The sequence below is a fragment of the Electrona antarctica genome (assembly GCF_951216825.1).
Source record: "Electrona antarctica genome assembly, chromosome: 16".
NCBI classification, from domain to species: Eukaryota; Metazoa; Chordata; class Actinopteri; order Myctophiformes; family Myctophidae; genus Electrona; species Electrona antarctica.
In genome coordinates this window covers 16,362,984-16,381,943 of record NC_136797.1, presented here as the reverse complement: position 1 = coordinate 16,381,943, position 18,960 = coordinate 16,362,984, and the positions used below count along the sequence as shown (strand labels likewise).

The window sequence follows — 18,960 nt, the reverse complement described above, 5'->3', positions numbered from 1 at the left end:
TAAATCTTGTGCGATTGAGTATAAATATTTTGCAGGTTGGCGATTAGATATTATTAGCCTACACATTCCATTCGTTTTTATTTCTCAGAGGGTTATAGTTTGGTAATGTATAGGCCACCTAATTCGTATCAGAAAATATATTTTCATAGTCACTTGAGTTTTTATTTGAACAAGAATTGATATATTCATTTGACACCTAGACATGGGTTGGTGTAGGCCTACTGTAAATAATAGGCGATTGATTGATTGAAATATTTAACAGTTTGCAGAATTACAGTACATTTCAAGCACAAACTCAATACAAAGACTGTTAACTGTGAGTGGACGACCCAATTAAGCATTACACTTGTTTACTATTATGCAGTCTGTAATAAATAGACCAACTGGGCTGCAGGAAATCTAGTCATCCTGCTAGTGTGATTATCCCGGTGATTCATATATTATATTAATATATCATTTAAAGAACTAGGTCAGGAGTTTCTTGTTTGCTATACATTTCAAACAAGGAAAACGAACATTTCTCCTAGTTGAAAAAGGTCTACGAGTCAGGCGCACTTATTTGCGTATATAGCAATATCTGGCAACCCAAAGACGCAATCTGTGTCAATTATTGCCGGGGCGACGTAGCAGCCCGGTGCGAATCTAAGGCCGTAGCCTATTTTTGATAATCGCCTTTTAAGCGTGAATTAGATGAATTTGCCATATTTCTTAAAGCATCCAGTGTTTACCGAATACAGCGTTTAGCTGTTTCTTTTGTAGTTTTGACCGAACAGTATCGCGTTGTTGCAGTCCTTTTGCAATACGGTGACAGGTGTTCAGACACTGTTCAAGGTAGCCTGCAGCAGCATGAAGGCTTTCACGGAGCTCCTCCGATGGAATAGGTGCAATAAGGAGGTTTTGGCCTTTGTTTCTGCGTTATTTATGCCGTAGAGATTAAACGCCGCCTTGAAGGAACGCGAGCTAAGCATAAGAAGCAATACAATGTGATGGTGTCTAGACTGACAATGTCACAGCCGATCCTTTGAAAAAAAAATCTTTATTTACTATCATTAATTCACCATCGGGATCGTGTAGTGCGATGATTCGCGATCATGGCATATTCTTATTAGTGTTAAATCGCTCGATGTCTAACGGATAGTAGACAAATTAAGGCCGGAAGGTGGGTAGCCTACAGATAAGATGGGGTTCCGAAGTGAGGAGATGTGCTTGGCGCAATTGTTCCTGCAGTCCGGATCGGAATATGACTGCATAAGTGAGCTTGGAGAAATGGGACTGGTCGAGTTCCGAGATGTAAGTATAGGCCCTATAGGGCAACTGAAGTGAACTAACTGCCAATGTACAGTGAACATATCGCAGACAGTGCTCGTGTAACTCTCATAATGTGTATAAGTGGACGCTTGTGGGTCCATTTGGTTACATTTGTACACTTACTGGTGGATAAATGAACACTGGGTAGTAGGCCTAATAGTTTTTTTATTTTTATTTTCTTCTTCTTTTTTTTTTTTTTTACTGTGTAGCGTTGTGAACTGTCTGTTTTAAAATAATGTGTCTTGTTTTTTAAAGCTGCAACTGTCATAACTGGTTATTGCCTACAGCCTAGTCTTTGTTTCTGTAGGCCAATTAGAGCCGCCATAAATATGCCTGAATGTCCCCAATATGCAATATATAGGCCACTTACTCCATTTAGACGTCACTTGGGTAAAAGTAGAACACTACCAAAACTGTAGCTATTTGCACATGGGAACTGTCAGCCTAATGTTAACGCTATAACTCAACTCTGACCCTGACATGGACCCTGGGGTAATCATCATTTTAATTTACTTTTTATTTAGACAGGTAATCATTTTATTGAAGGTCAAAAGAGAACTGAAGACATGCGATGTACATGCGATTTTATTAGAATAAAAAAAACAGCAGAAACAGAACTGTCACACACAATCATGTGAGGAACTGTTCGGCTGACTGAAGTATGTCAGTGGCATCAACTTTCCAACAGTTGACTTAATGGTGCCTGCTGTCAAAAGTGCTAAAGAATGCTTCCACCTTTCATGACCTCGATCAGGTATTGTTGGCGAATGTTCTTATTTGCACAGTACGTGACTAGAATGCTTCTCTGGTTACAGCTCAACCCAAGTGTCAGCTCGTTCCAGCGCCGCTTTGTCAGCGAAATCAAAAGGTGCGAGGAGATGGAGAGAATTCTGGGTAAGACAGCAATTGGAATGGACCACTATATATCTGCATGAAATGTCATCTGGACGCTGAACAGCTGATGGTTGCTATGGTGACAACAGACCACATCTCTGATTACGATAGCCTATAGTGAAACTAATCTTTTAGCCTAGTAGTTCTAACTTGTTCTGATATTTTACCCATTTAGACCTGAGGCAGATTCTAAAAAAAAATGTAAAATCATGACAGTTTTCTGAAAAGCCTATGTTTCTCTGTCAGTGGTGCTCAACCTTTTTCATGTCAAGTACCCCCAGAATTATCTGTATTTGGCCGCGGACCCCCATCTGAAAATATGTAGTTCCAGGATCTACATCTACAAGCTAATAGCGAGGCACCGAGTGCCACGCTATGAGCTTGTAGATCTGCTATTTTTCAATAGCTAAGGTATAACATAATACACCAAAAGGGGTTCCCGTCCTGAATGGGTTCTTAATTTGACCTATCATAACAAGATGATCTTTGATTTTGGTTATTTCTTTCTATGACCAAGGCTACCTCTTAAGAGAGATCCACAAGGCTAATATAGCTTTCCCAGAGGATGATGATGAAAGTCCAGTGGCTCCACCACCCAAACAAGTCCTTGAGATCATGGTAAATTATCTGTGCTTACCTTTGTTTGATTACGTATGAACATGCTAAGATATATAGTTTAAATGTGGCAAGTCCTTGAGATCATGGTAAACTGTCTGTTTATGACATGCTAAGATAATAGTTTAAATGTGTATGACCTACCATAACCAACAACATGCAGTGTTGCAATTTGTTGCATTGCCGCCTGTCAACCAGTAGTGGTCATAACCTAGCACAGGGTGTCTACTCTATGGGGAATGTCTCCATAGAAGAGCAGGGAGACCACCTCTCCAACCACCACCGTTTTGTTAGTTATATTGTAGTAAGATAAATAAGTAGCCTGTGGCCATGTGGCACATAAGGCAGGAGCCTATTTATATTTTTGCTGTAGTGTGAGGCAGCTTTGTGTACAAGTAAGTACATCCCCCAGTTGAGTACTTTTTCCTCTACTGAGGCTACAAGCTTACATTGGATCTGCTGTGATGTTTCAGGAGCAGCTCCAGAGGCTTGAGATGGAGCTCAGCGAGGTGACTAGGAACAAGGAGAAGCTGCAGAGGAATCTGTTGGAGCTCACAGAGTACACGCACATGTTGAAGATCACGCGGACCTTCGTACACAGCCGCTCAAGAGTGAGTCTGTTTATATACGGCTACAGTTTAGGCCTGTTCGTCAACAGCCGTCTGTCACACGCAATCCATACTCCCTGTCTCAGATTGATCTGTTTTCATGTCAGGTGAGACTCGGCGACATCTCGCTCTCGTGTCATGATATTTGTTTTACTACGCAAGGTTGTAATAGACAAGCACCCTGTAACTAATAGCACACAGTGTAGGTATTATTTATTTAAAGACCTGTAAGGCCTCGAACAAAGCCAACTCGGATCGTGACAAATGATGACAACAAACACAATATTTTGGGCCGAACAAAATTAGAAAGAAGAAAAAAAGGGCAGGGTACAACACTTTTTTGTTTGTTTGTTTTTCTTTGTAATTATTTGTTCGGCCCAAAATATTGTGTTTGTTGTCATGATTTGTCACGATCCAAGTTGGCTTTGTCCGCTGCTTTAAAGGTCTTTAAATAAATACTTTTTGAAATGTCTGGGAAAAATTAATGGGGAATTATTTCCTGGGCCAGTCAAAAGAGAGGCATCTAGTCTAGAGAAGCTAAAGCCAATACACAGCTTTACGTGTATAGATCAAGTGTGGGGTTACCAAAACACTTTCCATGTGTTAGATGCTTGTCATAAAGACTTGACAGAAATCTGATTTTTCAAATGTGTTTTTGTACTGTACTGTAGCATGAGGCTCTTGGTCCACAGTATGAAGAATTTCCCACCATGGAGACAGACTCTGTGACCGGATGCACTGGCATGCAAAGACTAGGAGCCAAGCTGGGGTGAGTTACAGTATGCTTGATTTATATTTGGTTGCGCATCAATCGTGCCGCACACCAAAAATATGCAATCTACAAGCTCACAGAGTGCCACATTGAGACGTGTTTGTAGAGCGGGAGTGTGTGACGCTGCCCGCGCAACTAAGTATAAATCCGTCTTTATAGTATCAGAGACAGTTGCACTAAATAAGATTACTGACATGACTGGCATCATGATATGAATCTGGACTCATGTTGAACTGTCCTGGCCATAGATTTGTATCAGGACTTATCCAGCGAGTAAAGATAGAGGCCTTTGAGCGGATGCTGTGGAGAGTCTGTAAAGGTTACACCATCCTCAGCTATGCCGAAATGGATGAGAACCTCACTGATTTGGACACTGTGAGTTCAATAACGCAACTATTAATGGATATGATAATGCGAGACATGATATGCACAGAAATTTAATATATAACAGTAATAACATATCTATTATTCCAGGGCGAGCTCAACAAAAGCGTTGTGTTTCTCATCTCATTCTGGGGTGATCAGATTGGCCAAAAGGTTCAAAAGATCTGTGACTGGTAAGTTTGTTGCCATACACTTGCTAACTTCATCTGCGAATACATTATTATTATGAGATACCTCATGTACTTCACCGCCTCGATACCGTAGTTTCATAATATTTTGCATCGCCGTGTGCTTGGTTATCCCCTCAGTTACCACTGTCATCTTTACCCTCACCCCGAGAATGACGAGGAGAGAGCGGATGTGATGGATAGCCTAAGAACACGCATGCAAGACCTTAACAATGTAGGACTTTGATACACCTTTTGCCACGGCCATAGTACTAAAAGTGTGTTACCGAAAACTCTGCGACATTGCAATCAATACAGGCTCCATACAGTCATAAATAAACGTGCTCTCTCCTCCAGGTGCTGCACCGTACAGAGGACTACTTGAAGCAGGTGCTGCAGAAGGCCTCTGAGTCAGCCTTTACATGGGTTGTGCAGGTGAAAAAGATGAAGGCTATTTATCACATACTCAACCTCTGCAGCTTTGATGTCACCAACAAGTGTCTAATAGCAGAAGTGTGGTGTCCTGTTAATGACCTGGCGAACCTGCGCGGGGCACTAGAGGAAGGTTCGGTGAGTGATTCATTAACCACGTCTTGTGGCTAAATGACTCTGTTACCTGTCTATAAGAGGTGTGTGCATGCGTGCGCGCGCGTGTGTGTGTGTGTGTGTGTGTGTGTGTGTGTGTGTGTGTGTGTGTGTGTGTGTGTGTGCGTGTGTGCGCGCATGCGTGCGTGCGTGTGCGCGCGTGCATGCGTGAGTGTGTGTCCGGAGCTAATCTAAACGGCCTTGAGGTTTGTGCAGGCGGGTTTAGTACACTGTTTCAATCTAAAATGTTGAAATTCCAGTCATGAGCTCCACTGATTTAATTCTTCTTGAACTGCACTTTTACAATGGAAGTCACTGGGGCTTGGATTGGGCTGAAATGGTGCCCCAAACTGAGAAAATACTACAGCTCACATTACAACTCCTCGCATCATGAGTCCACAACACATTATGATCTTGTAGATTGGCTATTTTAACTTTTTTTTGTAAAAGATTTGTTTTAGGCTTTTCTGCCTTTATTGATAGATAAAAGTGAAGAATGAAAGAGAAAGAGGGAGAGAGAGGGGGGGGGGGCATGAAGCAAAGGTCGCCATAAACGGGACTTGAACACGCGACGCGCTGTCAGGCCTATATGTGGCATGCCCCAGCGCCCCCGAAACGATTACAACTTTTGCAATCTTTTGTTTTTGAAACGTATAAATTATCGATGACATAATATGAGTTATTCACCCTTTTCAGAGAAAAGGTGAGGCAACTGTACCGTCCTTTGTGAACCGGATCCCAAGTACTGATACTCCGCCCACCTTGTTGAGGACTAACAAATTCACACGTGGCTTCCAGAGCATCGTGGAGGCCTATGGGGTTGGAGACTACAGGGAGGCCAGCCCAGGTAAGAACAGATGCATGTACAATTTGTTGGTCTTATATGTAACCCGATCAATGTCTCCAATATTCTCAAAGGGCACGAGACATTTTTAACCCAATTAGACCTGAGGCCGATTCTAAAAAAACAAAAATCTTCTAAATCCTAAAGGTTTCTATGTCAGTGGTGCTCAAACTATTTCAGTGGTGCCCAGAATTATCTGTATTTGGATGCGCGGACCCCCATGTGAAAATGTGTTTTTCCAGGGACCCTCCCAGAAACAAAGATTTGAGTTCAAAACATTTGTATAATATAATATTCAAAGATTTGCACTACATTTTCATGATTCTTAAAAAAATAGCTAAAGTATAACATAATGCTTAAAACACCAAAAGGGTTTCCCGTCCTGAATGGGCTAATGTGTTTTTTTTGTTTTACTGCAGGTTTGCGATAGCTTTAGGTACAAGTGTGTTTAATCATTTTTCTTATGTCGGCAGCTCCCTACACCATCATCACATTCCCTTTCCTGTTTGCTGTTATGTTTGGGGATCTTGGGCATGGCCTGGTCATGGCTCTCTTTGGCCTGTGGATGGTGCTGACAGAGAAGGGACACAAAAGAAAAAGATCCAGCAATGAGGTAGAAAATATCCCTGTGGTCATTTGTATGATGCATTTCTTTTTGTTATGTATTATTCCCCCGGAATGACAGCATTCTACTGTATCTCGGTTAAGATTTGGATCATGTTCTTCGAGGGACGTTATATCATCCTGATGATGGGGCTTTTCTCGGTGTACACTGGGCTGATCTACAACGACTGTTTTTCAAAGTCCTTCAACATATTTGGCTCTGGTTGGAGTGTCAGGGCTATGTTCATAAACCAGCAATGGACGTGAGTCATCAATAGCAACATCCTCAGACATGCAAAGCATGCAGCTATGCATGTTATTATAGGACAATAATAGTGGTCTGGACTCTGGAATTTTTATCCCATTGAGTCACAGTACACTTTATATTTATGCTGGCCATTTTCCAACGCATACTGTAGTTTTTTGTTATTGTTGTATTCTTTTGATTGACCTGACTTATTCAAGGGATGACTTCCGCACACCCGGTTCAATTTTATAGCAGGTGCGTATAGGTCCTGGCAGTATAGCAAACGTTATGAGGAAGGAGGAGAGACCCGCACACCGCCACTTGCTGGTTCAAGAACTTTATTTTAAAGAGTCATAGCAACGTTTCGGCCTTTCGGCCTTCTTCAGGCATGAAGAAGGCCTGAAGAAGGCCTTGCTGGTTCAAGAATAAAGTTCTTGAACCAGCAAGTGGCGGTGTGCGATTGACCTGACTTACCAGCTTTTTTCATTCATACTTTCAGGTGATAAGCTCACTTTACAATTCTCAGTTCTGGCTGATATTTATATCCACGTGACAAAACAATCTTTTCTTTAGAGACACATTTTTAGCAAAACCTTAGATCTGCACTTTAAGCTGCATTAAATGATGATAAAACATTGACATAAAAAATAATATGGATAACCTGTCTCAAGCGTGTTTCAATACATGCAAATTGATTTTTATTTCATATAGAAATTAATTTAACCCATTGAGTTCCTCAAAAACACCAGCTACGATAGGCTTTGGAAAATTGTCAGCAGTAATGTAATGTGTATGTATCATAACTAAGTCATAGTCAATACTTTGCTTTAAGTTGTCACGTCCTTTAAGTTGTATCTTGTATTGGTATGTGTTTATATATAATGTTTGGCCAATTAAATTAATATGTTCATTTTATATTGCAGAAATGAAACCCTCCAAACAAATGCATTGCTCACTCTTGACCCCAATGTCACTGGTGTGTTCAATGGACCCTACCCATTTGGCATTGATCCTGTGAGTATCCCCAGATATCAACAATAGAATTAGTGTCTGGTGCAGTATTTTGTGAATTATTATTGTTTTACGTTTCCAATGCTCTTGACAGATATGGAACATGGCAGTGAATCGCTTGTCCTTCCTCAACTCTTACAAGATGAAGATGTCTGTCATAATTGGTGTCATACACATGAGCTTCGGAGTGGTGCTCAGTGTCTTCAATCACTTGTGAGTGAATGAATGAATGAAATAAATTGTTGTAGTAAACCCGCCTATACCGATGTTCAAGTCCTGCAGGTTAATACGCGTGTTCTCTCCCTCTAGGCATTTCCAGCAGAAGTTTAATGTCTACCTGCTATTTCTTCCTGAGCTGCTTTTCCTACTGTGTCTCTTTGGCTACCTGGTCTGCATGATTCTCTACAAGTGGGTAGCATTTGGCGCGCGTGACTCCCAGTTGGCCCCGAGCATCCTCATCCACTTCATCAACATGTTCCTAATGCAGGGAGGAGATGTTACTCCACTCTATCCAGGACAGGTTTGTGTTGTGTTCATTGTCTGTTGAGGATACACAATCATACCGTGTCAAATATGAAAGGTCCTACTGATGACATTATTTTCTGGTCATCATTTAAATAATTTTGTCTGGTCCCAAAATGATCGGTTTTGTTTACCTTTGTAAGCCGACGAGTTTTCACACCACAAAGGAAACAATCCCCTGGGGATTTTTTGTGTTATCTTTAAGCTATCCAGATGTTAAGCTATCGCTATCCAGATGTTAAGCTATCCAGATGTGAGTCAGGGAATTGAGGAAGTAAGGAACTCTATGTAACAGAGAGAATGTAACAAGTGTGTGAGGGGGGGGGGGATTTGTCCGGGATTTGCTGATTGCATTCTGTACAGCACCTTGTAAATATTCGTGTCCTTGTATTATTGTATCTCTTATGTGGACATAAATACATTATTAAAATGTGTGTGCGTGTGCGTACCTTGACTCCCCAGGCTGGACTACAGATCTTTCTAGTGGTGGTAGCTATGCTGTCCGTTCCTGTGCTGCTGTTAGGAAAGCCTCTGTATCTCTACTGGTTGTACCGTGGAGGCAAAGGCCTGCGCAGACGCAGGGTGAGTTTGGGAACCCCTTTTGGTGTTTTTTTAAGCATTATGTAATGCTTTAGCTATTGAAAAGTAGCAGATCTACAAGCTCGGTGCCGCGCTACTAGCTTGTAGATCTGCTACTTTTGCTTAATTGCATTTAAATAAATGCAATTCAAATCTGATTTCTAAAGATGTGTCTCAGTCTGGACACTCGGACACTGAAGCCTGATTTATACTTTGATGTACGAGGGCGTCGATCGCCGAAAACACAATTACATACATTGCAATGCATTGTGAGCTTATAGATGTGCAATTTACTTTGAGTGACACCATCATACGGCAGAGAATAAAGCCTTACTCACACCTACAGTATGTGACACGCCTGTGGCATGTTTTGAGTTTCTCACGTGATTATTAAAGCTATTGTCTTAACTCAGGGCTATGAGAGGGTAAGGCGCGTGAGTGAAGATGACAACTCTACAGTGCCGTCCTATGAAGAAGATGAAGAAGAGGGACTTGATGAGGTGACCGACAGAGGAACCATGCCCAAAGAGGTCAGGCATTCTTCCATCCATCCATGCCAAATATTTGATGTAATCACATCTTAGCCCTTAATACTGATTTTTTTAATACTGAAATATCATGTTCTGTAGGTCAGGGGTGGGCAGGTAGACATGTCAGATGTCTTTACAATAGGGTCACCTTATCAAAGCAAAGCAAAGCAAAAAAGCAAAGTTCTTTGTTTACCCAGGGTAAGTGGACTAAGCTCGAGATGCTTGTTTACAGCCGCGCCCTGCTCATAGAACATTTCATGGTTGGGGTTCAATGTCTTGCTCAAGGGCACTTCAGCGGTGGTAATTTTAACGTGCCGGTCCGGGGATTCGAACTGGCGACCTTCCGGTATCAGCTCCGCAAACCGTTCGGCCACCGCTGCCACGATCAAACCCATTGCATTATGTTTTAAACATGGATCCAATGCAGACTCCATGATGATAGAGATATCTCTAAAGTCTAAACAGTCCTGCAAACTATTATGCCCAGGCTAATATTGGTATTACACATACTGGTTCAGTATGTGTTCAGGTCATGTCAAGTGTGCACTTGACAGCACTTAAAGCGGCCTACAATGATGCCCTGAGGCTCTTTAAGGCACTCTATGTATGGACTTATATCTGGCCTGGATGAGTCCCGGAACAGTATTATTGAGGATATAGTCAATCCTGGAAAGAGCTGTCTCTGGTACTGGTCCAGACAGCGTGTAAACTGGAGAGTTGCGGCCGAGCTACACCGATCGCGTTTGTGCGTGTCTATGCGTGGAATTTACTGCGCTCGTACAGCACGTTTTGAAAGATCCAACGTATGTCAATGATACCAGCGACACAAGACATGCGGATAGTGCGGGCCCCGGATACGCATGCTCTAAAATTGGATCGGTTCAAATCTTTTTTCCGTACGTTTGCCCTCACGTGCAGCTCAGCCATCAGCCTCTATTCATGATTTTATGTTATTTATTTATTTATTTTATTTTTTGTAATTTGTTAAATTTGATGTCAATGATTTGTATCTACTCTATGCCCTATGGACCCCCTTTGTGTCTGGAATAAAGTGAATTAATTGAATTGTTAAATTATCACCATTTAAACATTTGAGTACATACTGATGTACTCAAATGGTAATAAACTACTATAAATTGTGGTAGAGTTCAAATTAATTTTGCTCAAACCCATTAATATAATGCTGCCTTTTGATTTTAGGGATTGAGATGGACCCGGTCCTTTGACCATCTCAACCTACTGTATGTTGCCCATGTATGACGTCGTAGATGTACCTTGTGTCCAGTCATTCTTACTCGAGCCGTTCTTTTTTCCCCAGCCTAATTTGGCACCATATTAATTGGTACAGATAACTAAAAGTTGGTTCGGAACTGGAACGAAAAAATACAGTTCTTGCCCTGAAGTGGGAACCAATGTGGGCGTGTCACTATTCAAGTTGGAAGATTCAGATGTGACCATTATAAAAAAGAAAGAACGGAACCAGTTCTAGAACCAAAGTTCTTTTGTTGGAAAACGGGGCCTCACTGTCTTATATATGCTTTTGTCTGTGTTGCAGTTTGACTTTGCAGATGTTCTCCTGAACCAGTCCATCCATACCATTGAATACTGCTTGGGCTGTATCTCCAACACTGCGTCCTATCTGCGTCTCTGGGCCCTCAGCCTGGCCCATGCCCGTAAGTCCAGATATTTCCACACCCAACTCTGCTACGCCAGTGGTTTTCAACCCTTTTCACATCAAGGCCCGTTATTCAGTCGGCATTTCAACCACACGGACCACCATGTGATGAGATTTAGCCTCTAACACCCAAAACTAAAGTATGTTCTGTTTTCGTTGGATAAGATTTTTCTTCTTTACATTCTGTAATTCTGTAAATCTTGTAAATGAAATAGTGCAGATGATTAACAATAATGTAACTCTCGAGAGGTCCATTTACGGGTCCATTTGGTTTCATTTTACGCTCTCTAGAATTAAAGATCTATAAGGGTCCATTTGGTTACCAACCCTCCATCATTTAGCTGGGGACCACCTGGAACCCCCTCATGGACTACTGGTGGTCCCTGGACCACTGGTGCTGCGGTATTCATGTGATGTTGGTCGTGTGCTGCTGTGTTTTGTTTTTTTAGAGCTGTCTGAGGTTTTGTGGACCATGGTGATGCGCCTGGGTCTGAGGATGACCACCAGAATAGGAGTGTTGTTCTTGGTGCCTGTATTCGGCCTCTTCGCTACACTCACCGTGTCCATCCTACTGGTCATGGAGGGCCTGTCAGCCTTTCTCCATGCTCTCCGCCTCCACTGGTGAGTACCGCCTCATGTCCATGAACCTGAACGTATCACCTCTACAATGTAGGGTAGGTTTTAGGGATGTCCCGATACACTTTTTTCGTTCCCGATACCACAATTTCTGTGTTAGCCGATACCGAATACCGATACCAGTGTTGTGATTTCATGTTGTGTTTATAGCTATAGCTATATATCTCATGTTGTGTTTATAGCAGACTCCTCACTCATACAGTCATTGTGCACTTGAAAGCAAACTGCACATGCCCCAACATTTTACCCCTTACCCCTTGTTGTTAGACTGGCATATTACCCGGTATGACAAATAAGGGCCGATACCGATACAGTATCGGGACATCTCTAGTACTAGGTTTATTAACAACTTATAATAGGGACTTCCTGGCGTCCCTATTATAGAGCGTCGCAGTCCCGCCTCCTACCCTGGACCAGGAAATGAAACCCAATGCATTTTCCTCATAGACATTTCTTAAAGTATTTATTTAAAGACGGTTACGCCGCGGACAAAGCCAACTCGAGTCGTGACAACTCATGACAACACAAACAATATTTTGGACCAAACAAATAATTAGAAAGAAGAAAAAAACGGCAGGTTACAACACTTTTTTTGTTGTTTTTCTTCTTTGTAATTATTTGTTTGGTCCAAAATATTGTTTGTGTTGTCATGAGTTGTCACGACTCGAGTTGGCTGCGACGCTCTATTGGCGCATCATTATAGGCGAAGTGTTGTTTTTAAGTGTAATGAAATGCTATAACAGCATGAAATGCTATAACAGCACATCGGCAACGCAATTGCAATGCGACAATGTTGTTTTCTATATTCGATGTACGACAAAGTATTGGGCTTAAGTAGTTCACAAGCATTTGTTCCTTTAGTGTCGAAAGACATCGCTACAGTGTAATTGCTAAAAATTAAAAAATAAAATAATAATGTCAATTTCAGGGTGGAGTTCCAGAACAAATTCTACCATGGGACAGGTCTCAAGTTTGTCCCCTTCGACTTCTCCCTGCTGCCCTCCGTATTTGAGCAAGATGGCTTACTGTAACAAAGGGACTCGGCTGTACGGGACGTGCGTGGGGAAATGGATGACTTTTATAATTAAGAAGGATGCTTAAGGTTTGAGCAATGCACACTGTGATACTGACAACAGACAGGAACTCATTGTTATAGCAATGTTTTTCCACCATGACAATGTTTAAACTATATATTATCGGCTGCACTGACTGCCTTATATTGCCACCGTATCCAGCAAACCTCTGAAAACACTGGGGTTCAAAATTCTTAATTATTTAAATTATTTGAATTATCGCATTTTGTAGGTAGGCTACAGTATATGCTATACGATTGGTTAGTCCATAATTGGGCAAATTCTAACATTTGATTTGCTTTGTGCTGTGTAAAATAGTTTTTTGTAATATTTATTACTTGATATTTCCAATTAACATATGTTCGGGGCAATACAAATATGTTACAACAGTATCATATCACGCATCCTGATTTTGAGTGCCATATAGATTAGCTCCCAATTATGACAAGTGAACAGCCAAAGGGTTGTGAAGTTATTCAATGCTGCTTATTTATGTGATGAAGATACTTGATGGCAAAGATCATCAAAGTTCCTCTGATAAATCGTGTTACTAATATTAAGGAAAGAAAAAAAAAGAAGTCATCACAACCTTTTAGTGAATGCTACTGTCACAACGCACTTTTCAAACAACAATGTAGAAATGATTGTACAAGACAAAAAAAATCTGAATTTCCAACAATGACTGTGATGATGCCAAATGAATATTCTTCAACTGTTTACTGTTTACTTTAATTTAATGCTTATTTAAAAATAACCTCCCCTGCAATAAATAGGGAAATGTTCATGAAAAGGTCAAGACGCCTTAGTTCTTCCTTCAGACATGATACTGCTTATAGTATGATGATGATAGTGATGATTGGTTAAATTATAATTATTTAAGCCTAAATTGTTGTCAGTATAAGGCTCTGATCCTATATTACAATTTTTGTGTTGGATAACGGTTGCAAGAAATGCCGTCAAATAAAATGTTTATGCTCAAAGATATATTTCCTGTTTCCCTGCAAATCTAATTAAATCGTCTCTACAGTATGTTTTCGTGTTTCCTGACTGAGACACTTGGCTGGACGTGTTTGACCAACGCGATGGTTGACCAACGCGATGTGAAAACACAAACAAACATGGGATAGCCTACAGTACTATACACTGGTCGACTACGGTTAGAGTCTAACCACCAATCTCCCATTTTGAGCCGCCCCGCGATAATTGCGCTGAAAACCTTGACCCGTCCGCCCGCCCCGCAGGTCAACCCCCGGGACCTCACTGCTATCTGTGATGTCACTTAACTCTTTATAATGTTGATGTGGAAAAGCATACACACAGATTGGACACGTGTATGCTTTTTGGTCTGACTAACTTTGGCTAGCCTAACGTCAGTGTGCAGTTTTGAAACAGGTGATGATGATAACCTATTCAGTTCACTGTGGCTTTTCACCTCGGATGTTTGTGTTGCAAAAATAGCAGATCTACAAGCTCAAAACGCGTCGCAGGGCGACACGTTTTTAGCTTGTAGATCAGCTATTGTTGCTATATTTGAATTGAAATCTTGAATTATTTTTTGCTATTTTTGAATAACATTTTTATTTAATTTTAAATGCATTTAATAATAGAGGGTATGCGCGTGACATCATCATGAAACCAGGAAGTTATGCAGGAACGCCTACTGAGTGGCAAAAAACTACTTTCTGGCCTTGACAGCCCATACATCCAAACAGAAAAGTCTTATCTGATTGCATTAAACAACATTAAACAATGTTAAACTCACTTTGCATGTTGCTTTGCCACTCGATTTGCCACTCGATGTTCCATTCACTTTAAGCATGCGCATACCCTCTATTGCAAATAAAAAACAATACTTTTTTTTAATACTAATCATCAAGCTACTGATATAGACTGAAGTAATTGAAGCGAGTTGTGTTTGCATGTTTGGAATTGTAACAGCTGAAATCAATAATATTTCAGTATGACGATCAGAATCCGAATAGAATCAGAATCGATATGAACCTGTGGGCCGCATTAAGTGAAGGTGGGGGCCACATGTGGCCCATGTAGAGCATACACGCTGTGTAGAGAGATGCTATAGGTTTGATTGCATTTGTGGTCAAAGGTCAAGGTCACTATCACCTCACATCCATCCCATTCTCATGAACAGATATAGGATCGGGAGCGCCTAGCTAGATGGAGGGAAGTGTTATTACTAACACAAATGTTCACTTGAACTGATTAGAATTTGGTTGCCAACTACTGTTTCTCAACACTACCAAACTGTAGAACACCGTAGGGCGTAGGCTTCTCTTATTCTGTCACATCCAGCAGTTTTGGTGCTTTAAAAAGGTTAGGTTAATCTGATTTCCCAGTGCAGAGAGAGCAAGGTCTTAAAGCAGAACACAACACGCTGTTTGTCATGGGTGTTATGTCCGATTGTCATTGAAATAAACAAGCAGCGAAATGTTGGTGCGACGTGGTCTAAATTTTCCTTTGCTGCTTTCTTTCGTTTTAGCGATTTTAGACAGGGGGCGGGGGCATTCGAACATGGGGATAAATATGTATTTCTTTTACAGAATTTTATAGGTATTTGTTTTTGTATTATTTACTATAGTCCTACTGGACCCCATAAAATTACATCTGGTCACAAAAGATCATGGGATCTATTGAATGTGAAGGGGGAGGTGACAAACTGACATATTGAGCCAACACACAGTATGGCAGCCCCCCTAGTAGTCAGTTGTTCGTTCAGACACACGGAAAACAACTACTGTGGCCAGATGTAATTTACTGTGGTCTAGTAGGACTAGTCCTATAGTATATAACAATAAAGAAATCACCTTCATCTTTTGTAAAAATAATAAAAATAATACATATTTAGCCACCCCCGTGCCATGTCAAAAACATCTAAAAACACTAAAACGAAAGAAAGCAGCAAATGAAGAAAAAATTAATAACAACCTAAAACATGAACCGTGGTTGGAAAAAAACAAAGTTGTCCTTTAAAGATCACTATGTTAAGGTAAGGATGTGCATTACTGTAGGTGAATATTGATATTGATTATGTAGGAGCTCACTGTAGAACCCAATTTCTTCCCCAAGGTGATTGGTGTAATTCTCCTAATAAGCCACAAGAAGGCGGTAGTGTTCCACAAATATTTATACCAAATGGGTTTTGTGTCAAGACTGAGGTATTTTATTCAAAATGTATAATTTTCGTCTGGAAGAAGAAACCACCTAAGTCCAATTTGGGAGGTTTTCAGTGCTATTGAACACCCTTTACATCATCATCATCATCATCATCATAACCATTATTTAAGCTTGGCAGGCCCTCATTTTCAATGTAGTCAAAATACAAAACACAAAATCAACAATATACATTAAAATACAGCAATATCAAATATATGAATTGGAAAACAGAAAGTATTCAAAACTAAAAGAACTATAATAGATAGACGAGAATTAATTAAAACACATTGTTGAAAGCACATTGTTGAACAAAAGTGCTAGAAATCAGTATATGTTCCACATTTCTTGTCAGATCTGACAAGCCTGGATTGTAGAAGAAAGAAAAGATGGATGTCTAATGAATACATCGATACGTTATGATCTACCCAGCTATCCCCTCTCTATTTTTACTTGAGTTTCTTCATGTTCATGTTCACCATATTTCGATCAATTTCTTTGTGATTGACAGTAATCAGACTTGATATTGCGTATAGCATCTTGGTGATGATTGTTGAGTTAAAGAAATGTATTTAGGCCTAGATTTTTGTCAGTATGAGTCTCTAATTCGTATTTTACTTTGTGTCGATAAAGGCTCATAATTCATGTTCACCATATTTTGATTGAAATATCCTTGCGAGTGAGTGCAGCTTCTATCCCGTCTTGTTTGGATTGTCTTGACTCTGATGTAGATATAGCACTGCATGTACATATGCTGTACATTGTGTCTTTTTCCTTTTCATACCCAGATACTTATATCAGTCATGCATCTTATGAAGATGTTGCATGTTGTGAAGCTCCCACCCGCCCTATACTGTTTCTCTGTCTCCCTCCCCCTTTCCCCTAGTATGACGACAGTCAGAGCTGAATGAATTGACCTTCCTTTAGACTCCTCCTCCTATTCTGTAAAAGAGAGAGAGAGAGAGAGAGAGAGAGAAAAAGAGAGAAAGGCAAGGTGAATGAAAAAAAAGGAAGTGTAGCTATTAGCTGCACATCTATCTCCTCCTATATCTTGACAAGACAATAGGGAGCAATGACAATGAGGGCATTCTTCTTTACTAGTTTCCCATGGTAAGTAACCTCTTTATTACTTGCAGTTATACTATGAACAAAATGAAAAGTAACCTTCAGTTGTGTACCTTTGTGAGGTTAAATGACTTGGCTGTGGCTTCACAGAGCAGCACGTGTAAAAAAAAACGTGTGTTTTTAAGCAAATAAGACATCTCTCAAAAATAACCTGCAGATTTTTTTCTTAAGGTGAGTAACGGCTCTCTTAATTCAAAAAGTAGGTCATTTCAGAACCTCAAAACACAAATGGGTCTGCATCTGACCCTCTTTGGGAATTGTGGCTAGACACTATACATACAGTGTCTATTTCTAAAAGGGGTGTGTCTCTTGAGTGCTCAGTGCTCCTAATACTTTCAATTATAATTTAGGCATTCATCTGACTGATGTGTAAAGGAAAGCTTCTCTTATTCTGACTGCAGCTGCTTGCATGCAGTATCCATGCAGTACGTGCTTGTTTGTTTTTGTTTCTTTGGGTTGGCTTTGATCAGCATCTACAAACGTTGCATTGTTTGCGATGTGTCGTGAATTTGAAGCTATTTTCTGTGAAAGTGGTTAAGACACCATAAGCAGGGTTTTAACACATTAAGCTCATCCCATTCAGAAGGTTTTACATGTTTATTTGTCAAAACACTGGTATATTTAAATTGAAACATGGATATTCTTTCTCTTCTTGTGTTAAATTGCTGCAGCCCATTGCAGCAGTTGTAACAAAAACAATAAATAGGGAGATTTAACACAAAACTGTCAAACATCTGTCAATCTGATCTGTTGCCTACAGGCAAATTAATAGATTCGTAAACTGCCACTGCATTTATAATCTGAATTCTATAATTCTATTCATATAATAAAATAACTCCCCTGGGGAAGAAACAGTGCAGTTGTAATGCTGCGGAGCAGACTTGCATTAACTATTTAAACGGATATACATTAGTTGTACATTTGATCAAACACAGAAAATAGCTCATCTACAGTCATTCAGTGATGGCTGATGAGTCATGTCTCATACTGAAGGCAACGAATAAGCACAGCTCACCTACTTGCCTTCCTGTTTACAAATTTATATTCACAGTTTTATTTCCCACTTTTTCTATTCCATAGATTAAATGATCAATGTCTGTTTATATACAGTAGATGTGTGTGATAGAGTGCACGTATTTGTCTTATAATGTATATGGGTCATGAAATGCCAGAATGTGTTTTAATTCTTCACTGCTCCCGACTGTTTACACTGATCCAGTTTAGCTTGACTGTTTGTATTTCATTTAACACAGCATGGCAGTCCGTCTCACTGCTCCGATGCCCAAAGGAGCATCAAGGCAGATCTGACACTGGCCTACATTCAGGCAACGTGTATGGGTGATTTCACCTTGCACTACAGACAAACAAAACGTTTGTTATAACGTTGTTATAACATATATATCTGTGGAATTTTCCTGTAACTGTTAGACCGGACATAACAGGATATGTCAGCAGTTAATCTTATAGCATCAGGCAAGGTGAATGAAAAAGGGTTGCTATATATAAATCTGTTGACATTTACCTCTATGACAGCCAGGCCGTTTGTTTTAATATTGATTGCAAGTGGAGTGAATTAAAGTGGTAGTCTATTATTGAACTGTTTCTTTGTTCTCT

General features: G+C 40.4%; 1 protein-coding gene across 1 annotated transcript; it reads left to right on the top strand.

The window, feature by feature from the left end:
* Window positions 1-653: 653 nt before the first annotated feature.
* atp6v0a2a (ATPase H+ transporting V0 subunit a2a) lies at window positions 654-13,755 on the top strand. The gene is made up of 20 exons (XM_079523548.1): window positions 654-1,290; window positions 2,124-2,202; window positions 2,720-2,820; window positions 3,291-3,428; window positions 4,097-4,194; window positions 4,446-4,572; window positions 4,672-4,754; window positions 4,890-4,983; window positions 5,106-5,318; window positions 6,030-6,180; window positions 6,651-6,790; window positions 6,886-7,043; window positions 7,951-8,041; window positions 8,133-8,251; window positions 8,348-8,558; window positions 9,023-9,142; window positions 9,553-9,669; window positions 11,225-11,342; window positions 11,794-11,965; window positions 12,909-13,755. The coding sequence occupies exons 1-20, from the start codon at window positions 1,180-1,182 to the stop codon at window positions 13,009-13,011; spliced, it is 2,544 nt and encodes an 847-aa protein (XP_079379674.1). The 5' UTR covers window positions 654-1,179; the 3' UTR covers window positions 13,012-13,755.
* Window positions 13,756-18,960: the final 5,205 nt, after the last annotated feature.

Excerpts from the sequence above, each read along its gene's own strand:
- atp6v0a2a (XM_079523548.1), top strand. The coding sequence starts at position 1,180 with ATGGGGTTCCGAAGTGAGGAGATGTGCTTGGCGCAATTGTTCCTGCAG. Across the intron at positions 8,042-8,132 it reads ACCCATTTGGCATTGATCCT|ATATGGAACATGGCAGTGAA; the intron begins GTGAGTATCCCC and ends TGCTCTTGACAG. Across the intron at positions 9,143-9,552 it reads AAGGCCTGCGCAGACGCAGG|GGCTATGAGAGGGTAAGGCG; the intron begins GTGAGTTTGGGA and ends GTCTTAACTCAG.